General features: G+C 34.3%; 1 protein-coding gene across 6 annotated transcripts in view; it reads right to left on the bottom strand.

Moving 5' to 3' along the window:
• The window catches only part of METTL25 (methyltransferase like 25), a 131,593-nt gene that overhangs the window by 95,944 nt on the left and 9,532 nt on the right, over window positions 1-26,117 (bottom strand). For all 6 annotated transcript variants that reach the window (XR_007470037.1, XR_004477331.2, XM_012537039.3 and 3 more), the window contains exons 2-5: window positions 16,602-16,766; window positions 16,012-16,118; window positions 8,075-8,674; window positions 5,315-5,462 (exon numbers count right to left, since the gene is read on the bottom strand). Coding sequence is in view for 4 of the 6 variants with exons in the window: in XM_012537039.3 (XP_012392493.1) it covers window positions 5,315-5,462; window positions 8,075-8,674; window positions 16,012-16,118; window positions 16,602-16,766 (1,020 nt within the window). In the remaining 2 variants the exon portion in view is untranslated. The remainder of the gene's footprint in view (window positions 1-5,314; window positions 5,463-8,074; window positions 8,675-16,011; window positions 16,119-16,601; window positions 16,767-26,117) is intronic.

Raw genomic sequence — 26,117 nt, 5'->3', positions numbered from 1 at the left:
TAGCAGACTCCCTGACATTGGGCTGGGAAGAGGTAGGGAGAGACCAAGCACAAGTCTCTGCCCAGACAAGGGCTGCTTCTAGAAGGAGCTCCTATTAAGGCCACTCAGTAAGCTCTATGAAACCACCTGATCTGACTTTCTAGGACCCCAGCTCTTTCTCTACTCGTGCTACACTCCTAGGCCTCAGATATGATCATATAAACATACAGGAAAAGAAAATTACCATTCATTCTTTGGACTGGGCCTGAATGACTCAGTTACAGCACTAACATCAATTTCTGGCAGAATACATAGCAGGTTGACACGTTAGGCTGAAAAAACACATACACATGATAAAGTCCAGAGGCAGAAAAAAAGTGCTGCTTCTGTCTTGTGTTCACTTTTAACAGAAAAAAAAAAATTTCCCAGGAAACTCTCTAGTAGATATGCTCCTCATTGATAAGAACTGTGTCTCATATCCTTTCCTAAATAAATGGAATTACCATAACTAATTTAGATTGAGAGTCACGTATTTCTGAGGCTATAGCAGGGCTCAATCTTCCTAATAACTGATGCTTGAACAAAATCATAGTTCAGTTAGTAAGGAAGAAGAGAGATGTGGATCTGGATAGGTAACCAGTAGTGTTTGCTCAGCATGTTTCTACCTTTATGGGAAAAACAACCAAAAGAAGTTCTCTCTCAAACTTCAGGGGGAAGATATAATATCAATATTTCAAATTAATTATGATAATGATAATATTAAGACAAAACACTGAAACAAGTCAAGCTTGGGAAAACATATATATTCTATAAAGCACTGCATTAAATAATACTGTTTCTGGTATTTCGTGTTCTCCTAGGAACTACTGGCTTATAATGTATAAATATTTAAAGCAGTTTTTAAAACATATGGTAGAACTTTGGTATTCATAATTGCTCAGAGAGTTTTGAGGTATTTTTGAAAATTAACATTCATGACAGACCACCTCTATGGTCTACCACAGCATACTGGGTAAACATATTCATGTAAAACACATATTGTTTACATAGTACACATCATCATAAAAAGTTGCAGTGTACATACCAGACTTCTCTACTGTACTATGTTGGACTATTAATAACTCAAATTTACATCCCAAAGGGCAACACTGCCCCAATCCAAACTTAAAAACAGCTGTGCAAACAAACTGAGGGTTAGAGGCAGGTGTGTAAGATATGAAGGGAGAGATACATGCCATACTTGATTATTCAGAAATATAACTCCATGGAACCTAGTCCTAGACATATGACAGGAAATACTCTAACCTTGTCCATGCGAACACCTTGTCCTATAAGTTAGTTATTTTAATATAATGATCAAACTGTACAGTGGTGGATTTCTATTTTAGCAAGGAATACTAGGACTATATAGCATATGCCATATATACAAAATAAGACCACATCCATATTCCATCTTTGCAAACAGTCACTGCTAAATAGACAAGAACAAACTGTTTGCTGTTGTCTGCCTTCACACACACACAGACATCACTGCTCATCAGTAAAGTTAAGCTATCAAAATTCTAGTGGTGCTCATAATAATTATCTTGGACATTCTTTTCTTGTTCTACATTTTTCCCCTTGATTTTGTCTAGTTTCTAAACCTTAACTTTATTGTGCATTTATGCCCTCTATGTTTGGTTTCCCCGGGTTTTCACTCTGAGCTCTATGCTTCAAGGACTTTTGGGGGGGTGGTTAATTACTTTGCACTCTAGACTCTGATATACCCTTGTGGACCCTTCTGGGTTCAGCCTTTGGTTTGGATATGCAAACGAGCACATGAGCAGAGTCCACCTAAGTTTCTGCATGGGAGAGTTTAACTACGAATAACCTTGAATATATTTCTATAGAACATCTTCTAAAATTGTCTTCTTAGGAACCATAACAAACACTTGTTTTCAACGATGCTGTTCATCAGAATTACCTATAGTGCTTCTTAAAAATACTTATATTCAAATCCCACCCTTAGAGATTATACATTAGAAGGCCAGAAGTGGGTCCCAGGCATCTAGACACCGAAACTGTCATATACGATCCAACTGGGCAGCCAGAGTTGAGAAACAGTGTTATAAAAATTGCAGGAGATGGTTCATATCTTCTCTCCTTTTACTATAGCCAAGATAAGGCAAGAAAAATGGAAACAGGGGTGTGGGAAAGAGAGAAGGGAGTGACTTTTGCCAGCTGGTTTTTGAGATGAGAAAATGTGGCAGTCCAAAGCTAGACAAAACTGCAACATGAACCAAGGTTGCTTTTGTTATTCCTATCACTTATTTTTCTCCTATCTCTTGGCTTTCCAACTCTTTCCTTCCAAAGTATTTGAAGGCACTCACATTGCATACATCTTCACCTAATTCATCATATCACTTAGTCCTGTTTCTTCCTGCTTACTCTTTGTTTTTTCTGACGAGCAAGGTTCCCAACCCTCTGTTCTTTTCAGGTATTTATGAGGAAATCAAATAACATTAAGGTATTACTATTAGCTTTAACCACTTAAGCTTAGTATTGTTTACCTGATAATCTCAATGATTCTCAATGGTTAAGATATTTTTGACAGGAAGGCCTTTCCATGAATTAACTCTGCCTGTAAGAAGGGAAAATGAGAGTTTGTGGCTGCCAGTCACTGTCATTAACAAACCTTTCCAACACTTTTTCTTGCCTGAGTCCTGGGCCCAAAGTCATCCTATCGATGCAGTGAACAAGGTAACTGCCACTCAATTATCTATTCAACACACATTGTACAAACATTGATCAACATGAACCATGTTTGAGGCAATGTGCTTAGTTCTGAAGATACAAAAGTGAATAAAAACTAGTGTCTACACTCTACTCATAAATCTATCAAATCTTTCCATGGCAGAAACGAAGTGGGAGAGGCTGAAGATGTGGATGCACTAACCCTTCTTCTTCCTTCAGATTGTGCAAAGGCCTCTCTATTGAATATGCCTTATTCAAAGATATTTCTCATTTCAGTCTGAACACCTGGTCAATAAATTCTTCTAAACAATTTAATGCAATAGTGTGTTAGAAAAGTTAACTAAAGTGGTCTCATAACCCAAAGGTCTCTCTCTAATCTTTTTACTTAGCTCTAAAAATATATATCTTCCCTTATGTCTGTTTACACTTTATTAAAACACATTATAAATACGTATAATTAAGAATATTAAACAACTATTTGACTAGGGAAAAAAAAGGTACCTAAAGACTGACAGAAAATGGACAGGCACAGGAGCAACTGGTCACTCTCTTAATTTTTTTCCTACCCTGGCAAGTAGCTTCTGCCAACCCCCTTAAAGAACAGAACTACAGAACCAGACATCAGATGAAAAATGTACCAATGACATATCCTGGTTGTCATAAAATAACGACAGCCACTTAAATCTGAATTTCTTTACATACTCAACAAAAACCAGACAGAGAATAGATAAAATTACTCATAAGCCACATGTACACTACACATTTTGATTTAAATGTAAGTGAAGAAATAAACATCTTAAGCCAGCAGAACCAGGTCTGGAGATCACTTCAGAAGGAGAGTCAGATGTAGAAAAATGTGCGTGACAGAGAACAGAGCGTGCTGCCAAAAGAGAGGATCCCCACTCATGGTGTAAAGTACAGAGATTAGGTCTGAGACCTGACGATACTGAGCAATGGCTGCAAGGGTCCAGCCCAACCAGAGATGGCAGACTTAAGATGTATCACCTAAAGAGGAGAGGGAGGCCCTTTGGAAGGGGAAGGCATTTGGGGGGGCATGATGATAAAGTGAAAGAAGGAAGTGGGCAACTGAAATTAAAGATCTTATACTGTAAGACAGTATCTCTGAATTGAAAGACACACCAAATGGCTACACCTACCCTGAACTAAGCCAATTATTAAAAAAACCCATTTCATTGTACGTATAGAACAGGAAGCTCTTGAACTAAGAACAAAAACTTCCCTATCCAAAATTTTATGCTTGCTGATCCAGGAAAACACTTTGCATTTAATATTTTAAAAGCTGTAAAACTGTGATTGTATTAAAGTATTTTTTTTTCATTTCTTTTAGGAAAGATGCACAAAAAGGGCTAAAAACTAATGTAAATATTTGGGTATATACTTTAGAATAAATAACTTTTTAGGTTCCCCAATTTTTATCTTGAAAATTTTTTTACTCAGAGAAAAGTTGGAAATAATGGCATGACAAACATATATTCTTCATTTAAATTAAACTATTGTTAACTTTTTGCCAATTTGCTTTCTTTCTCTCACTCTGTGTATCTCTATATATGGACAATTTTACTTCTGTGTACTTTTCCTAAAAGATACTTTTTAGAACCCTGACATAAAAAATTCAAATTCAATTAACTCTTTTCCCCAAAAACCTTTGCCAGTTTTAAGGATGACCTGTTTCACCCAGGCAATTTTCAGTAGAATCATACAATCATCATTTTTACCTGTTGGAAATGACTAAATGACAAATAATCAAATTTTTACAGTCATCTGGGTTTTAAAATTGAGAAAAAGAGCAAGCAATACCATCTATATTCACACAACTTCCTGACCTAAAAATTCTTAGCAAGGGACACTGGATGTTGATAAACACTTCACTAAACTAACAGAAAAGAGAACTGCTAATATCAATAGATAACCATCTAACCTGAACCTGTGGTTTTGAAGCCATGTGTCTAGTAAGAGATATAACATATAAAATGGATCAAAGAGAGGAATTTCAGGAGCTGCTCTGGATGAAGGGTTGTAGGTGCTTTCAGTCCTGTCAACGTACTCTGTACTTTGCTCCTCAGGCACCTTCTCAGCCCAGGGAGCAGTTTTCATACAATTGCACAGTTTTCTAGCTTTTTAAAATCATAGTATTTTGATCCTTCAAACTACAGTAAGAAACTTTTTGAGGGGACAAATATCAATATTCGTTACAAAATTGAGGCTTTGGAAATGAAAACAAACCTTGTCCATTCTATATTTATGACAAAATAACTTAGCTTTACTACCTTAGTAAATGTATATCTTACAAATATTTTTAAACCGAAGTTCTCTAAAAATACACCACACAAAAATTTCACATATTTGCAGTTTTCGGTATTCATTAAGACCATACTATGACTAAAAAATCTATAATAAAATACAACGCAAGTGATAGTTCATCAAATTTCATTTGATGTAACATTTCTAATATTGCAAGAATATCAGATATTATCTCAAATGTTAATTCAAAGTGACAATAATGTCAACAACAAAAAAAGGAGAGATACAAAGCAGCCATTATGCTCAAATAAATAAAATTATGGGATATGAAGAATTGTACCTTTATGTGGGTTTTCAAACTCTTCAGATAAGAGGTGGTAGCAACAACCCACACTGCAAACTCCCTTGATTTCAGACTTGGAAGTAAATATTCGCAGAGTATTTGGAGCAAGATCACCACAAGTATGCAGACCTACCATCAAACAATCCTTAAAAAATGAGAAGAAAAAATAAATTTTGGAAATTAAAAGGAGGGTTAAAAAACATTTAAGTGTTTATTGGAAGATGTAGAGCTTTTTAAAATGATGAAATTTTACCTAGAAAGTATTGTATGTCTTTTATTTTCATAACAAATAACTATTGCCTTTAAAGGCAAAATGACCAATCTTTTACCAAAACTGACATAACTTTCAGTTGATTTTCTAGTGTTTTTGGTTACTTACTCATTTGAATTTTCTCTGGTTTCTTTTACAACTAATATTTGCTTAATGACTACTCAAATTAACGCTGGATCAATACAACATAGCCTGCATTACTAGGACAAATTTATGATTTGAGACACATTAATACCTTACTAGTCAATTTTAAAAATTCACTTCTTCACCCATACCCATCGAAACTTATAAAACATTGTCATAAAAAAAAATTAAGTGTTGCTAAAAGTCTCCTTAGTTCATTCACTGCATCAAATATGACAAGATTAAATTCAATATAAAGTTTTTGTTCTAAATTTTATAACACGAATTTTATGTAACACCAACACCAAAAGTTTACTTAGTTCATTCACTGCATCAAATATGACAAGATTAAATTCAATATAAAGTTTTTGTTCTAAATTTTGTAACACGAATTTTATGTAAAAATTCTATGAAATGTTCTCCTAATTACCCAAAGCGTAATTTAGATGTATACACATACAGAATGGGTGCATAGGCATGGACTCACAGAATCTTGATCAATATATCGTTTGTTTGTTTTAACTCTTCAGTTCCTTAGTTTCCTCTTCTGTAAAATGAGGCTAATAATAGTATCTCACCTCAATGGGTTATTGCAAGACTTTTATAAGTTAATACTGGTAAATGACTTTGTACAATCTCTGGCATCCAGTAAAATTCAGTAAACGTCTTCTATTCTTACATCAACATCATCATGTTATAAATTCAAAATAATAGACATTAAGTTGTAATCAAGTATATTTTTATAACTATCTTCAGAACAAATACAATTTTTTCACTTAAGTTATTTTACCAAAAATGTGATTTTAGCCCATATAATGTAGACATAGACAGAGCTGAAGTGTTACCTTTCTAAAGAAAATTAACTGTACCTGTAAGTTGCTTCAACCTGATAGAACATTCTGTCGCTTCAACCAACATTCTCTTCAAAGCACAATTTCTGGAGTGTTGGGCAACTATTTTGCTTTTCTCAATGATTACATAGTTTGGGTAGGTTTTATTTAGACATTATAATGTTATAAATAAAAAAGGAATTCAGAGAGAAAGGGCTTATTGCTAATTAAGGGTAGATAACAAAGACATAAATCTCTCTCTTTTAGGCTAGTTCTCCCTAAAGATAACACCAAAATATTTAATCTCATTTTTCAGTGTATTCATCACACAAGGTTAGTTAAAAATACCAGCAGGTGGCAAACAAAAATACACACTCAGCATATTATCCTAACAGTAAAATATTTAAGTATTGTATGTGTGTGTTGTAGGGTGGAGAGGGGAGGAGATGGGAGGTATTGGTTAATTCTGGTTATTAAATTGCTACTTAACTAAGGACCCAAGAAATAATCTTCCGGCATATCTTTTATAAGTCAAATGCTTATAAAAGTCTGCATATAGTTTTGATCATATATTTTCCAGAAGACTTTTAAAAACATAAATATATGATAATAAGCACTAAAAATATATACATTTTTAAGTCAGGTTAAAGTAATTGGGGCTGTTTAACCCTAACAGAAGGTTAAGCTGTAACTTAATTACTGATTTCATATATAGGAAAAACAATTAATGAGGATTAACCGGTTTCCCATAATTAGTGAAATCCTGAAATATCTGGGAAAAAGAAAAATTCCCCATTCTAAAATGACAAAGTAACAAAACACTGGTTAGCTACCAAACAAGGATTTAAATTTATAAAGAATTCTGGTATCTTTTGTTTATTCATTCTTTAGGGAAGAATTTTCAAAAAATTTAACAAGAGTAGAATATTATAACTTCAAAGACTACCCTGTTTTTTTAAAACAATGAGTCAGGCCAAACGATTTCTAAAAACTCCTCTACAATATTGTTTTCACATACAATATTGCCTTTAAGATATATTATCTCTGCATAACTTGACATACTTGTACTTTAGAAAAAGTTCAAATTTTTTAAGAATACACAGAAGTTGGTCTTGCTCAAGAAAATTGCAAATTTGGTTACCAAGGCTAACATTAAACATAATATTGCCCTAGGTACATCTTTACCTCAAATTTAAATAAAATGTAAGAGCTTTCTTGGATTGGAATTTTAACAACTCATAAATTGTATAACGAGAACTTAGCTGACTAGCTTTTGTATTAGTACTTCTGTTTAATTTAGGCTTACAAATGAGTGGAGGGTACTCCCTTCTGGAAAATCATAATTGTCAGACTGTCAGGTTTTGACAGCTGTGGAAATCATGAAAGCCTGAACATAATTTTATTTTCTTGGTCCTTTATATTAATGTAATCAAATAAGATACGCAGGTTAAGTAAGCTACCATTAAAACTAAATTCTATGTCTTAGAGCCTTTATATATAAATGAAATTAAGGAATTAAAACAATAAAATTACCTCCAGATCTTTAATAATATCATGTAGTTCTGAATCAGCAGTGATAAAAGATGTTAAAGGTGAATATATATTGGATTCATTTGACTTTGATGTCATTTTTCTTCTCTCTTTATTTGCTTCAGACATTTTTCTCTTGGGTATATGGGATGAAGAAGTAGGTTCTATGGCATTAATAGGCAAAAGGTCCCTAAGAGAAAAGGCATTTTCAAAACACAAATTTTCTTCTCGATGTGAGTAAACATGTAGGTTTTCCATTTGTTTTCTGATGTTAGAAATTACAGAGCCTGAAAAATCTTGCAGAAAGTCCGAGGTCGACATCTTTTCTTGATTTGCAGTACTGCTGTTACATACTCCCTCAATATCGGCTTTAAATTTAATTTCATCTTGCACTTTCCTTTCTTTTGTCATTTGTAATGCCAGTCCATTGACATCTAATTTTGACCGCCTACGATAGACTTTCCAATGTTTCTTCAGTTTCCTGTTTCTCTCCTCAGCTCCATGAGTATTGGTATTTGAGGAATCAATTCCATAAACTTTTAAGCCATACTTCAAGGACAAAAAGGAGCTTAGGTAGCCTTTTCCAGAACCCAGGTCAATTATCTAAAGAAAACCAGAATGAATTAAAAGGATTTTAGTCAGATGGTAATAGAAAGCATTCGTGATATTCTTTTTAAAAAGCAAGTAAAGGAGTGTATAATTTATACAACCTGTTATGCTTTTTTTAATTTTAATTTTTGATTATTATTAAAAACCAACAACTCTCATTATTTTTATTCAACATTTTAAGAGAAGTTCTAAGCAGTATAATAATAAGTCAAGGAAAAGATGTAAAAGACATAAATATTGAAAGTAAAATTGTCTTTCTTCATAGATGACATGATTGTATCTGTAGAAAATTCTAAGGAATGCATACAAAAGTTAAAAGAACTAGTAAGTCAAGTTAGCAATGTGTCAAGATACAAGCTCATTAGAAATGAATAATGAACCATCAGAACATATGCATCACAGTAGTAAAAAACAATTAGAAAATAATTTAAAACCAATTGAATTAAAATAGCATACAAATAGAAATCTAGGAATAAATTTAACAAAGCTTATGCAAGACCTATACACTGAAAACTATAAAACATTGCATAGGAAAAATTTAAAAGAGCTAAATAAAGATATACCATGTTCATGAAATAGTTAGACTCAATATTAAGATGGCAATTCTGCCACACTGACATATAGATTCAATGCAATCCTAATCAAAATCCAAGCAGGGTTTTTAAAAGAAATTCATAAGCAGGTATTACAGTTTATATGAGAAGACAAAGTACCTAGAATAACCAAAACGATTTTGAAAAGAAAAAATTTGAGGATTTACACTGATTCAGGAATCAATATAAAACTACAGTAATCAGGGCTTCCCTGGTGGCGCAGTGGTTGAGAGTCCGCCTGCCGATGCAGGGGACACGGGTTCATGCCCTGGTCCGGGAAAGAGCCCACGTGCCGCGGAGCGGCTGGGCCTGTGAGCCATGGCTGCTGAGCCTGCGCGTCTGGAGCCTGTGCTCCACAACGGGAGAGGCCACAACAGTGAGAGGTCCGCGTACCGCAAAAAAAAAAAGAAAAAAACTACAGTAATCAAAATAGTGTAGTGCTGGTATAAAAATAGATATATAAATCCATGGAATAAACAGAGTCCAGAAATAGACCCACAGTTATATAGTCAAATGGTTTTTGACAAAACAACTAAAGTAATTCAAAGGAAAAGATAGTCTTTTCAACAAATGGTGTGGGTATAATTGGATGTTTGTATGGGAAAAAAAAGATTTTTGCATGTTGTATGCCAAGCAGGCATATCTTTAATTCCTGCATATCTTTGTGACATTGGGAGGGAAAAAGATTTCTTATGTAGGACATAAAAAGCATAAACTACAAAGAAATAATTGAAAAATGGACTTCATTAAAATTAAAACCTTTGCTATTCAAAATACATAGTTAAAAAGGGTAAGAAATATTTGCAAAACATATATCTAAGGGTTTGTATCCAGAATATATAAAGAACTCTAACAACTCAATAATAAGACAAGCCACCAATTAAAAAATGGGCAGAACATTTGAACACACACTTCACAGAAGAAGATATACAAATGACCACTATAAAAAGATGCCCAATATCACTACTCTTTTGGGAATTGCAAACTAAAATCATAATGAGATACACACAAATGTAAAATGGTACAGTCACTTTGGAAAACATCAGCAGTTTACCACAGAGTTAAAGCATACACTTATACTATACAACCTACAAATCCCACTCTGGGCTATTTACCCAAGAGAAATGCAAACATGTCCACAAAGTCTTGTATGTGAATAAATTCATAGCGGCCAAAAAAACTGGTAACAACTCAAATATCCATCAACCAATGAATAGAAAAACAAATTGTGGTATATTTATACTGTAGCATACTACACCCAAAAATGAGGAATAAAGAGTCAATGCACATAAAAATATTGATGACTCTAAAAACTATGCGCTAAAGGGCAGTCAAACACAAACATCTACATACTATTTGATTCCATTTATACGATGTTCTAGAAAAGTCAAAACTACAAGCAGAGCAGTAATTCCTTGAGAATGGAGGAGGAAATATCTTGCAAAAGGGTATGAGGAAACTTTTTATGGTGACAGAAATATTTTTTATTACAGTGGCTAAACAACTGCATACAATTACCAAATGCATCAAAGTGTACACCTAGAATTGGTGAATATATAAATTATACCTCAATAAAACTAAAAATGATAAAAGACATATAAAATTACCAAGATTGTTTACTGTATTGTCATGTCATTTCATAAGAAATAAATGGATTACAGAAATATTATCATAGGAAATCATTATCTAATCTCATTATATCTAATCTTTAATTCCTAAAATCAATTAAATCCTGACATAAGTATGAGCCACTCAAGGAAAATTTCCTATATTTGAAATAATGCATAGCGTCAATGAAATCCTCAAAAATTTCAATTCAAGCAAAATTGCAATTCATAGGTAAAACTCCAATAAATGATGTCTAGCTTACAAATAATTACCTATGCCCCCTTTTTAATGTTAATCTCTAGGCTAGGTATTATGGGAAATACAGAAGAATTATATATCTTGATCCTAAGGAACTACAATCTAACTGAAGATACCATACTCATGAATACAAGGGCTATAGAGTAGAAATTCTATTAATCAATTTCCCCATATCTGAATCTCTAGAGAAAGCAAAGCTCTCCATTCCCTTCCTTCTACAAAAACACATTCACTGATGCCAATGGCAGCTTAATGCTAGCAACCAATGGGTTGCTTGTAAGCACCAGGACATTTGTTCCCCCCAATACAGATGTTTTCTTACCAAGAGGTAATTGAGTTTGTTCCCAGATCTTCATATAACGATTCCACTTGTGAATGAGGAAAATTTTGGCTGCAAGTAACAGAATATCAAATTTCCATCACTGAGAAAACTCTCACCTCACTTAAGAAATCTGGCAGTAGAGTAGTTGAACTAACCAGAGGCTCAACCACATATGGCCTTTGGGCCAACGTATTTGTAATTCCTCTGGTTGCAAGATGGCTGGGGAAAATCTAAGAATCATGTCTTCACAATATAATATCTGAAACCCTTTTCAGTAATAGGCAAAATTTCCTAGAAAAATCTATCAGCTCACTTATATCTTACTGACCCAAATTGATTTTTATCCCTCTCCAAATTGGCCTTTCAGTAATATATACAGTGTTAGCAAGAGAATGGCAAACTCTGCAATTAAAGGTTACATAAATCATACATATTTTTGCCTTCAAACTCTCTTATCTGAGTAGCAAAACCTCCACAATCCTGATCTCTTACCCCTTATTCACAGCCGTCTTTTCCTTCCTGGATCATCTTATAGGTTTGAAGATAGAGGAGTCTCCAGTGTAATACCTGGTGGGAGGTATCTTCCTTGTTTCCTAATTCTGCTTAGAAGACTTTCTCACAGAAATATTGCTACACATAGTGATTACATTTCTTAATATTAGTATTAGTATGGTACTATACTTCAGATAGGAGAGTTATATTTTGTTGACTGACCTGGAGATCTAACTACTATTATAAGCTAATGACTTTCAAATTTATAACTCCAGTATGGAATTCTACCATGAACTTCATACTCATATCCAACAGTGTACCTAAACATTTCCACTTGAATGTCTTATAAGCATCTCAAATTTAACATGTTCAAAACTAAGTTCTTGATAGTCTCTGTAAAACCTACCCTTCCCATAATCTTCTCCATCACAGTTAATAGTATCTCCATACCCAGGTGGAGAACAAGACTCCTTTCTTTCTCTCATACCCTCCACCTGAATTATGAAAAAATCCCTAGCCTTACCAAGGGTATTTCATACCAATTGCACTCTAAGTCTAGGTTATTGCAACAGCCTCCTCAATGATCTCCCTGCTCTCACCTTCCCTCCTTGAGTCTATTTTCAAGAGAGCAAAACAAAGACTGATCATACCACGCCTCTAAGTAAAATCTCTCATCACTTCCCTAAACTTATCTCCTGCTACTAACCTCCTTTGTTACTAAGCTTTTTGCCTCAACTCTGGAAGCTCATGCTTACATATGAGCTAATTTCTGAAAAGGACCAGCTTGAATGTCATGAAGACTATGCGAAGAGTGCAAAGGTAATGGAAATATTGGCTTGGCCAAAAAGTTCGTTCGGGTTTTTTGTAACATGTTACAAAAACCCGAACAAGCTTTTTGGCCAACCCAATATTTGCTTCATAACACTCCTCAACACGGCAGTCAGAGTGATCCAGTGGCTCCAACAGCTTCCCATCTCATTCAGGACAAAAGCCCAAATCATCACAATGGCCTCTAAGACTCTACAACTTCATGACCTGCTTCTGCCACCCCAACCTCAGCTCCTACTACTCTGTCCTTGCTCTCACCACTGGAGTTAATCTGGCTTCTTGGCTCTTCCAAGAATACAACAAGTGGGGCTTCCCTGGTGGCGCAGTGGTTAGGAATCCACCTGTCAATGCAGGGGACATGGGTTCGAGCCCTGGTCCAGGAAGATCCCACATGCCGCGGAGCAACTAAGCCCACGTGCCTAGAGCCCGTGCTCCACAAGAGAAGCCCGCACACCACAACCAAGAGTAGCCCCCTCTCGCTGCAACTAGAGAAAGCCCACACGCAGCAACGAAGACCCAACGCAGAAAGAAAGAAGGAAAGGAAAGGAAAGGAAAGGAAAGGAAAGGAAAGAAAGAAAGAAAGAAAAGAATACACCAAGTATATTCCTGCTTTAGGGCCACTGAATGTGTTATTCCCTCCATCTAAAAAATTTTTTATCCGGATATTCTAATGGATAACTCTCTTACCTCTTGAAGGAGGTCTTAACTCAAATGTTATCTTTACAATGAGGTCTTACTTGCCCCTCTCTTCCTAATCAAAAGCTTTAATACCCTATCCCTGAATTAGTTACTTCCTTTTTATTTTTTTTCTCCTTAAAGTATATCAACATATACAATAAAATATACTTATAATGATTTTATTATCTATCTCTCCTCATTAGAGTATAAATGACATAAAGGCAAAGATGTGTTTTGTTTTGTTTACTACTGTATCCTCAGCATCTATAATGGCACCTGATACATGGTAGGAGCCAAAGAAATATTTAATAAATGAACGCATGCATTCAAGTGTGAATGAATGAACATATTTTAGAAATAAAAATTAAGAAGTAAGAAGCCTTGGTAATGGGGATGAGAGAGGCAAAGGTTTTTGGCATGTAGGGAGCAATGTGGTTGAGGCAAAAACCAATTGTTTTTTTCTCTTCTCTAGTTCTTTTTGGTCACTAGTAAAGTTAAGATTTTAGTATCTGGGTTTCCAACTATCCCCATGAAACCTACATTTATTAAATCTGCTTTTTAAAAGTAAAAATAGTATACACGTCATACATTTCAAACTTAACTATTTTGAGAATCAAATATTGCTATTAAGTAATTTCAAGAGAAAGACCCTGTAAGTCTTTAATACAGGTTTTTTTCACTCACTAGATACAATCTCCATCACTATGAAAAAAGTTCCCTTAGAGAAGGTCTAACATGAAACATTATGCTATTTCAAATTTTTTTCTCTGCACTTTAGAAATAAAATAAATCCACTTTATTAATTTAAAGTTATTTATTGTGTAATATTTCATATAAATAAAAGAATAAATGTAGTTGAAATGTAAAGTTATAAAGCACAATAATAAATATCCCTCGAAGATTTAAGTATGAGTGATTTATTTGGGAGGTGAAGAAAACACTGACAGGGAAATAGAGAAGAGAAAAAAGAGAAAGGAAGAAAGCCCAATAAATAGTATGTTCTTAAGCAAAATACCACTTTAGGACAACCTGGGTTTAATCACACTGAGAAACTTGGAGAGCTACTGTAGAACACATACCTCATAGTCACCCCACCTGGAAAGTCCAGGAGTTGATGTATCTGTTTATCAACGTGTATTAGTCATTAATTCAAGGATGCTGACAGGGAGGAATTAATCCCCAGAACTTGTATGCAGGCAGTGCCATGCTTCAGCAGACAGAGAAAACCCACAGGAAAAGAAATGTAGAAACTGCCAGGTAGAAAGCAGCCCGGCACACCATGAAATGGTGAGGCCCAAGAGTTTCTGAATAAGGCCTCCAGTAGCGTCTGCTATAACCATGAACCCACCAGCCATCCTAAGAACTAGAATGTTAGTATTTCCATTTCATATAACTATGTTGTCTTTCCATATCCCATCTCCCTGCTTCCCCTACCAGAGGTAACAACTATTCTCATATTACTGTTTATGATTCCCTTGCTTCTTTAATGGTTTTTTTGCATATATTTTTTGCATTAAGAATATACCATTATTTTGCTTAAGAGCTTTTTAAATATGATACCATAAAATACATAGTCTTCTGTAAATTGCTTATTTTTCCCAACCATTTTTATGTTTCTAATATTCATCCATGTGTTAGTACAGCAGCAGTTTGTTAAATTTTACTGTGTACTTGCCCTTTTTACTCCGGTTGAGTATTACTGTCATGGTGAGCCCGTCACCGATCCTGATAGGTACTGCTTAGATATGATACACTGGAGAAAAGGTTGAAAACGATTACCTCGGCTCTTGCCTTTTAGTTCCTACTCTAGAGATCTATGTTGCCATAAGTGGTTCTGCATGCCTGGCCCAAGCTGTGATCGTTTTCTAATCAATCTCAAACTCTCCACAAGTCTGAAAGAATACATGGAAAAGATTCTAACACCTAATAAAAACTGAAGAAGGGAAAAAATCCTCCATTACCCCCATAGATGTTCTTGTAGGGATAAGAAAAATAACTTACTATTTTTATAGGCCAATGGAGGCAATCACTGATTTTATTTTAACATCTATTTTCAGACATTACTACCCTTCATAAAGGCTATTTTTTACAACAGGAATGCATTATAATTCTGACACTATGAAAGAATCCAAGTTTCTTTATGTTACAATAATGAGGCAGGTGCCCCAGACCACAGCATGGTAACCCAGGTCCTTGAGAACACCTAGTGGTAAACAATTTTGCAGAATGCCATCTTCATAATGCTGCCTCAAATTGGAGTTACAACATAAGAAAAAAAGAATTACCATAGCTGCTATCTACTCTGGAAAGAGTGAAATTTGTGGCAAAACATTAACAGTCATATCTTATTTTTAGTATAAATTTGTTTTTATTGCAGTATATTGGGAAATGAGAGCATTTTTAAAGGATCAGATGTGATGTGACATCTCACATCAGCTATTACTTAATGACATTTTAAAGGCTAGACGGTGATAGTAGAAAAGGAAATTTGAATGATACCCCCCAAAATGGCAATAATTTAAACACATGAATATATAGGGAAATACTCTTACCTGCTTTATTCCACAGTAATCAGCAACACTGCTGATGAGCTCTGACATTGCCTGAACTTCATGAGATTTTTTCAAATTCATAAACTCATCTGGCTTCACATTTTCATCTGAACAAAAATAAAACAAAATTAAAGTACTGCTACTAAAGAAACAAAACTTAATAAGAATCATCAGTTGATGCTCATGTTTTCTATAATTAAATATGAAAATAATAGAGATCCTATTGCGGTGTCTGTAAGATGGATCTCTATTAGTTTAGCTGCTATGAATCAAATTTGAATTAATAAAATGAAAAGACTCATATAACATTCTTAAAAATGTTCCTTGAAATATAAAACAATTAACTACAAAAGAAAAGACTGATAACTAGACTATGATGTAGGAAAAAAATATGGAGATCTATACCTAAGTTTTCTGTTTAATATGGTGCATAAGAAAACCTACTCATTTAGAACAAATCAGTCTATCGGGGCTCATAATATAAGGTCTAACAATAAATTAAGAAAATGTTGGAAATATATACATATATGAACAATATATTGCTTCTAAATGCCTAAAAAACATACATACACACACACAAACACACCTACCAGTTCTCTGTTTTTGATTTCCACGAAGGGCTACAAGCAACTGTTCAAAAGGAGTACATATTCCCAAGTTTTGTACAGAATAATATTTAGCAGCCAGAGCAAAGGCTTCCACACTCACCAGCTTCTGGGAAGTTTCACAAAATATTTTCGGAAAATCAGTAGTATCTAAAAAATCAAGATGAAAAGAATTGTTAGCAACAAAATAAATAATCACTAGCTAATTTGTTGGAGATTTAAAAAACAAAAAACAAAAATCACCGATCTTATAACAAACTATAATATTTTCATTTTGGTGTGAATTTTGGCAATATCACTAATGCTTCCATTATATTTGTTATTTAAACTATTAGCTATTTGTAGCAGCCAGTTTTCTCTTTAATACACTATACCATTATACACTTAGATTCCAAATTAAAATTTGGCCTTTTTGTTGTGTTTTTAAAAGCCAAAAAAAAAAGAAAGAAAGAAAGAAAGAAATTTAAAACCGTGCTAAACTGTAATGCACTCATTAAATTTATGAATGGTCCTGGCTGACGTACAACTGTGAATTTAAAGGAGGTCAGTCCATCAAATGTCGTTACTCCCTGTGCACACTGCATGTAGAACAACAGCAATATTCTCAATGGTATAAATGTTATTGTAAAACAGTTCCTGCATCATATGGACCATGTAGAATTGTGTGGGCGTGTGTGTATATGTGTTCAACGCACTGTCAATACAACTTCTAAAACTAATCTGGTTATGATTAGGTGAAAACAGTTCACTTTCTTCCCATAGTCAGTTTCAAACCAGACATTGTCTAAGCTTCATACAGAAACTACTGATAGTTGCTGAATGCTCACTTTAGAAGAGTAAACTGCCACACTGTTTGCAACATCCAGTGTCCCTCTCTGCGTGAGGATCATTCACCCTGTTGAACTCAGATGTGGTTACATCTCGCCAAGGTGAACTATGCCATTTTCAGGCAGAAGTTTTAAAAATATCAAAAGAATCACTACATTTTCTTTGCCCAGAACTGCAATTGTCAAGATAGAACCTGCCTCAGCCTGAGTCCCCAAGTGACGACAACAAAGGCATCACTGCTGTCAAACTACAATGAACATGTGGCATACATGAATAGTAACTTTCATTGTTTTTAGTCACTGAGTTTTTAGGCTTATTACTGTAGCATAATCTTAACTACTCTAATGGATACACATCAGTACAGATTTGCTTTTTATTTGTTCAGTTTCATTTTCCTATAGCCATTTTTAATGCATATTAATTTATTTATGAAGGTTTAAAAAAAGGCATTCTGATATGTATTAGTAGTTCAAAAAACTCCAAAGTTACCTATGAAATTATAAAAACCTACTTAAATACAAAAAACAATGATGCTCCCTGGCAAAAATTAAAAGAAAATTGAAGAAGGCTTGCAGAATGCTAAATAACTAAAAACTACATGTTTAAGACAGTACCTTTTGAAAGCTAATATCTATTAAGTTGATGGTAGTAATGTTTACCAAATTAATTAACTAGAAAATCAGCAGAGATGTATAACTTCCATTTCTGAATCTATTAAATAGAAATTTAAACTGCAAGATTACTATAGTGCGTTTATTTAAGATACATTTTGTGTATTATATAAAGTTCTTTCGACATTTTACAAACTGAATTTACTAATGCAGCCAAAAAGTAATAAAATCCACATCAAAATATTTAGGCATGATACAGAGGGGAAAACTCAGTCAACTGTTAAGTGAGCCTCTCAGGTTTAAGGGCAGTCTCAACATCCCCAAGTTCCAGGGCGGCAATTTCTTAGCATGTGATAGAATAAGAGTAGTAAATTTCAAAGTGCAGAGGGGCTATTATAGTAGTCAGTTATTGGACAGTGCTGCCAACAGAAAGAAATGTGATGTTTCTGTTGGAAAAGTAAAGCTTCAAATCAATTTAACTATCCTACTAAAAATATTTGAAAAAATTCCAATCCAAGCCAAATTAATGTTGTTAATTTGCTTTTAATTATAGGCCTCCTAGTAATTTCAGAAATTTGGAGATCTAAACTGCAAAGATATTAAATTTTTAACAATGTTTCCTTTCATAAAAAGGATAGTGTTCTGATTCAGTCCATTGGTTTATGTCACTCAAGGCCACACCAGTTTATTCAGATAGTCTAGAACTCTGAAAAAAATCTTTTTGAATTATGAAAATATAGCTTTTGTAACTTTGTTTTCAAATGATCCAGCCTATAACCTCCATTACTTGCGATTTTTAGAGATTCAGAGAGATGAGAGGTGTCAATGATCTTGTCTTTACTTCTATCTCTGAAACAGTATGTGAGGAAAGTTCCGTGGTGACGGTAATAGTATCCGTAGTACTCATAGTGCATTCCCAGAGACTTGCACACTGAGTTTGGGTTTGGCAACTAGCAAAATAAAAACCACAGTGTTACCCAACTTATTACTTAAATTCTTAATTAGTTAAATTTTTTACCCAGGGAAAGCTTCATTTTTAAATTTGATACCCATTGCACCTGCATATTCTGCGGTTTGATTGTTTTGCCAATATCTCCCTCTACTGGAAGTACTTGTTCTGCTTTATTACATGCTCTGTCTTTATTTACTCTTATTTTTTGTACACCCATAGAAGTTTCTTACAAGATAGGTTATTTGGGCATGAGGGAGCAAAGGCACCAGAGAGGCAAGGGAGAAGTTAATTCTATTAAATATGATATCAGTATAACCCTATCCTTTTTTTTTTTTTTTACAGCAGAGATCAATATACAAGGAAAGGTAGAAAGGTTATACATACACATGTTGGATTATGAAAATTTCAAGATAGAGAAATGAATAATAATGTTTCAAAGCTAAAAATAAAATAGAAACAATCAATGAATATATAATATTGACATTTAAAATAAAAAAATTTCAAAACTAAATGTCTGGTATTTTACTTGAATATTATCTAGCACTTTAAGGAAGACAGAGTACTGTTAGGATTCACAATTATCTCACCACTATTATTGCTAACATTTATTGCACATATACTACGGGCCAGGCACTGTGCCAAACAGTTGACATTTAATGGAACGAACTTACAAGCTAGTTACATCGTGCTCATATCCCCACTTACAGAGGAAGAAACCAAAACTTAGAGAGGCTGCAATTTAGCCAGGTTCACAGAAACACTAAGTAGCAAGGCATGTGAACCAAGGCTGTGGGCAGACCTTGTTCTTAATTCCCACATTCGATCAACATGCCACTGCAGTGAGTAACAAATGAAATCAGGAAAGACAGCAGTTAAAAAAGTGCTAGGCAGACTGACTGTCAGAATCGGGTCTAACAAGAATTCCCTCTGGCAGAGATCAATACATGGTAATATCTTTAAGACAGTTTCAAACTCATTTATCTTCTTAATTCTTTCACTTCCCTCACTCCCCTCAACACCTCCCTCTTTACCAGAAGTGATTTTAAGATTTCATGAAGTAAAAAGAGTAATTTCTACATTTAAAACAACTGATAAGTCTCTGAAAAGAAAATTAAAAGTTTTTATGATAAGATGTTGTTGTAGTTATCTATTTCTAGAAACAAAGTATCCCTACTGCTTCATGCCCAGTTGTAAGGCAATAATACCTTGCATATACCAGGTATTCAGTAAGTAGGGAATCAATGAAGGGATGAACGAAAGCAATTCCTCAATACATTTACTACTGTAGCGTCACCAGATACACTGAGAGAAACAAATTCTAAGATTCTGGGGTAGTAGTTTTCACTGAGGCCACTACAGGGACTTCAACAGTACTTCGGAGCCTGTTAGAAGAGCATAAAACCTCATCTCAGCCCTAATGTTTACAATCACAAGGTGAGACAAAAGTGATTTAAAACATTTAGAATGTGATATAAAATACAATTATGTGCTAAATTCTGACGTTTAACTGTGTTACAGGGGTTAGGGCAAAGGTCACTACTGTTATCACACACCCTAAAAATGTCCTATGGTCCAGAATTTCAAGAAGAAGTCAACAGTGCCCTCTTAATAACAATCTTCACAAGGACATAGAAATGTTATGGACTCACTTTTACATGTCCTACAGATGTCTCCAATTCAAAAAGCCCAAAACTGAACTGTAAGTTCTCAAGCTCACCAAACCTTTCCCTTTTCCTATTTACTATCCTGTTTAATAGTGTCATCAGTCACTCAGTGCCGAAGTTAAAAGTCTACATTATCTTAAATGCTCCTTGTACCCTCAATGCACATATCCAGTCACCCATTAAACCTAATGTAAAAATGTCTTTCATTTGGGACCCCCCTCCCCCCCCATCACCGCCGCGGTTCAAACTCTATTAGTACCACCAGTGTTACCGCAGTAGTGATTTTTTTCCTTAACAATACAACTCCCATAGCAGAATGCTCAGTAAGTGCTGGTTGTGCTGAATTGAACATGTTTTCTAAAATGGAAATCTACTTATATTCAATGCAAGTTTAATTATACATTTTAAGGCTTTGGCTTCTACCAACAGTTGACTTTAGGCTTCAATCTTTTATACTTGTTTCGTAGACTTCAGTCAAAAGTTAAAGCTGTCTTGCTGAACTATGAAAATTATATATAGGATATTTTAAATTTTATGAATGTTTAAGTATATCCATAACCCTATAATCTATTTAAGGAAGAAACAGAATATATACTGTTGCTTTTTAAAATAAGTCAATTTATATTACTCCATTATGTGCTAGGAAACTTTTTGCATAAGCTCCAACATAATTTATGGCTGCATATGAATGTTATCTCAACATGTAAACCACGCTCTTAGAAGGAATGATATAATTAACAAAAATTGATATGCATATCCTTATTGTGCCAATATTAACATTACACTGAATGTTCCATTACACGGAACCATTTCAAAAGCATTTTCACATTAACTAAGTTTTTATAGAAATCAAATTAAATATAAAAACAGGAAAATCTAACCACAGTACTACTACTCTAACAAACCCTTTTCATAGTTTAATTTGAAGGAAAATAAAAATATCATACAAAGAAACAGAAGTTTAGAAAATTGATTTGGTATATAAAAAATAAACTTGTTAAACAATAAACAATTCTGGGATGCCTACGATGTGCAAGGTAATAACTGAACCTGATAAAGCTAATTTGTTAACAACTCATGATTCATCTACGGGATACAGTGTCTTATCACTTACAAGGCATGTGGGCCACGAATGTTCAGTGTGGATTCCAGAGGGCTCAGCAATTCCCAGTTAGAATTCTTTTGAGATGCCACATGGGATGCGCTTACTCAGGTCTTTGCACTTGTTTTTTCCTCTGTCTGATACCATCTTCTCTCAGATAGTTTCATGGTTCTGTCTCTCACCTCCTTTAGGTCTTTAATCAAATGTCACCATTTCAGTGAAAACTTCTCTGACAACCCTATTTAAAACTGCAACCTCACTCAACTCTCATTCCTCACTGATCCTGTATCAATGTTTTATAGCACTTATCACCATCTGACATAGTAAGTAACATGCAAGAGGACATATTTTTGTTTACTGCTGTATCCTGAGAACCTAGAATGATGCTTGTCATAGTACATACTCAATGAATGAATGGGTAAATGAATGAGCAAGAACTCGGTCTGAATTCTGGTTCTCAGACTGCCTCTCCCTCTGTGGCCATGAGCAATCTATTTATCTGCTCTAAGACTTGATATCTTCATCTATTAAATGGGGGCAAATATCTCCTTTACAGTATTTTAAGGAGTACACATATATATGCACATAGGCATATATTTAAATATGTACATATACATATATACATGTAAGTATTTAATTACACACACACCCGCACACACACACACACCATCCTAAAACAGTGCCTAGAATATAGGAGGCAACTCCCAAAGCACAAAGTCCGAATTAAGTAACTGAGTGTCCTAACACAGCACTTGGGACTTTGTTGGAAGAATGTGGGGCAGAAAATACTCAAATATTTAGGCCCAGAATACCATATAGGCTACTAGAGAAGAACTTGAAATAATGATCAATACAAACATTCAGTTTCTAAACATGGGGCCTGCTGGGAGAAAGGAAGTTTGGGCTCTGGAAGTTGGATGCAAGCCCTCCATTGTTAGAATGAAAGCATGACTAGGGACAGGTAAGCTGCAACTTGAGACACAACGTGCAAGTCCAACAGCCAGCACTGGGTTCTACAGTGTAAGTAGGTTGAAAGCAAGAATTTCTCAGTGTTTGGGAGCCCAGTGGTTAGCAGTGGACACCATGTCCTAGAATCAGCTTGAAAGCTCAAGGGAGAAATTTTATTACCAATGATATTTCTTACTAAATTTGAAGTGAAATTCAGTAGATAGATTATAATCCTGACCATGCCTTAAAGACCTAATATAGTTTCAAGTCTGCTTTACTACAGTGTTTTAATTTCCTACATCAGAAGTCTCTATTTTCAGAAAATAACCAAAACCAAGAGATAGATTACTAGAAATTCCACAACTTCAAACTCCATTTAAAATTAGAAGCACTGAAGAATAAATTAAATATTTGTAAACATTTTCTGAAAAATAAATTCAATTTAATAAACCAAATATGATTTTGTTAGCAAAATACAAAATAAATTTTAGATTCTAAAACTTTAAAAATTGCTTTATAATTGTAAAGAATAAAAACGAACCTATTTCAGAGCAGTAAGTGCTATGAAATCAATCTCTTTGTTCTTCTCTTGTTCCCACCTCAGAGATCTCATTTCCTATTTTCGCTGCCATTTTCTGAACACCACGGCAGGCTTCACTGCCCCACAGTGCCTCAAGGATGGCAGTATCTTAGTAACTAACGCTGCCATTGATCTCTTACTGAGAAGACCAGTATTTCCTTTCTATACACACATTGACTTGGGCCTAGACTTCCAGGCTTTCAAGAATAAAAAAAGACTTTACAGTTTGTTTATTATTGAGGCAGGAAAAATAAAGACTTTTTGTCCCAGATAAACAGTAATTGTAAGTAAAATTAAATTACTAATAAGGGATTTTGAGAGAGTAAAATTAAGTCACACCTGTCTCTTAAAATTGTACTTTCCATTGTACATTTCATTAACTTGAGTTTAATTTCATCTGCTATTCTTATTCTAAACTCCATTACTTACATTCCAACATTAACACAAAATAGATGTGTGTCTATTCTACTCAACTGAATTCAGTTATAATCAGGTGCCAAGTAAAAGGAACCTGCAAGAGGAGTTTGCATTAAATATACACTTTCTCTAATTCCTACCATACCTCCAGCAGATCTTGCTCCGATCTTGCTCTTTACTTGTTTAATTTTTGTAAATGATGTGTATAATTCATAAAAACCAGATCAATTTTATTCTTTAGGGACCATTATTTAAGGTGACTGCAATAGAGAAAAAACAAATAAAATGCCCACCTAAACCTTACATTCGCCACTCTGATTTTAATGATCAAGAAAGAGGGAAGAATTCATTTTCAGTAACTGTTATTGGTATTGCCTAAAGATACCAGTCTAATACTCTGCAGCTATATCGGAAATGCAGTTCCCCTCACAAGGGAAGTTTCAGAACTTCATAAAGATTAGTTAAAGAAATGTTTGAAAATATATATCATAATAAGGAACAAAAAGCGACGAGAAGAAGAAGAATGAGTACAAGTGCTGGTCTAAAGCAAGATGAAGTCAAAGAGCTTTGTAATACTAATAATGCTTTCAACCAGCGGTTCTTATCCTGAGGTCTAAGAGCTAAAGAAGCTTATGAATCACCGAAAGCTATCTGTAAAGTTTTACATCTATGTGTGAGCATATATGCCTCTTTTTAAGGAAGAGGTATGATAGTGTTCATTTGAATTAGCCTTTTAATGGGATTTGTGACCTAAGAGATTAAGAATCACTATCTTTTACTCTTCCTCAACTTTTACTTTACCCAATGTTAATATTATAACAGACAATTCAACTAAGTATTTTTTCTCTGGCTTCTAGAGATCATTTTAAATATTTAAAACAACGTAAAATTATTCTTTTATTCATTGGTAGATAGCTATTAATTCTTAATATAAATTTCATAGTTTTAAAATTAATCTAACTTTGAAAAGATAACACTTTTCTCTCCAGTATTTTTAGTACTAAACAGATCCTCTCTTATTGTTGATGGTCTAAGTTACTAGTCTGAGTTTTTTAGATAATGCCCGTCTAACAAAAATAAATAAATAATTTAAAGTACCAAGCAACATAAAAGTGAATATCTAAACAAACAGAAGACACATTTATTCTGATTGGCTAAATATAAGCATAATTTAAGTAGAATGAGGGAAAAAATTGCCATAGATAAGAGGAATCTTCATGAACTTTGTTTTACTAAACTTCTTAATAATTGAATGATATGGGGGAAATCAGAAGTTGGGGGGGTAACCATTAAAAACTAGAATATAAATTCAAGTTCTAAATGGCCCTACCTAAAAGGAACAATTGGAAAGCACTTTATATATATCAAATAAATAAAATATGATGACAAATTATCCTGAGTTCCCAAAGATCTGTTTGCATTTTTGTCACCCTTACCCATAATTACAGTAGCAACCCAGGAACTGGGCTGACAGTTGCCACTATCTTTTTGTTGTATGAAATTATTTCCACACTTGAAGTCTGCTAAAAAGACCCAGAAAAATATAAAAAGGGAAAATAGTGTTCAGGAAAATACATATGGAAAGTGAAAGGATAAAAGTTAAATACGACAGAGTAAAACAGACGACACTAATTATTTCTCTGTTGTTCTCACTTTCTATTTCCAACATGCTTTCTGGCTTCATGTGTTTCAAATTAAATGTGAGCACAATTTCAATGCACCATAATCACCACCATCACCACCACCAAGAAAAAAATACTTAGAATGGCCAAGAAGCAATTTAGTTTATTGAGGTGCAATAAAAATACTTTAAGAGAAACCGCAACAAAATAATCTATCATAGGCAAAAACTTCCTGTGTTGTTCAGTTAAAATGACAGTAAATTAATTATGCAGATGCTCACCAAAAGGAACCAATTCTAAACATTTATTCAGCACCCAATCCTGGTAAGGATCATGTAAGTTGAGATAACAAGAAACAGGAGAAGTAGCATATGGGCCTCAAGAAGCTGAAAGAAGAGAGTCAAGAGAGGCCCTGGAGGCTTTGAAAGAGTCTTAGAGCAGCCCTGGGCTTTGGCAAAGTCACAGAGGATGGCTTTGCAGGCACAGAAACCTGGATTTCCTGAGAGCTGAATAGGTTTTCCACAACTGATTCTAAGCAAAGTTACAAGAAACTGACTTTATAAACTTATTACTTTACATTGAGATAACCCATATCACTCATTTGATGAGACACTGTCTCCTAATTTTAGAATTACAACTAGAACAAATAAAGCCAGATATTCTTAAAGAAAATTTTAATCAAGCTGGGTAGCTGTTTGAGTGGCCTGTGTAGTCATGATCTATGTTGGTTTCATAAAGTATTTTGGCTATCCTAACTCAGAATCTCTTCCGTTTTGC

This window comes from Orcinus orca, chromosome 11 (genome assembly GCF_937001465.1).
Source record: "Orcinus orca chromosome 11, mOrcOrc1.1, whole genome shotgun sequence".
Classification (NCBI taxonomy): Eukaryota; Metazoa; Chordata; class Mammalia; order Artiodactyla; family Delphinidae; genus Orcinus; species Orcinus orca.
This window is presented reverse-complemented; position numbering and strand designations above follow the sequence as displayed.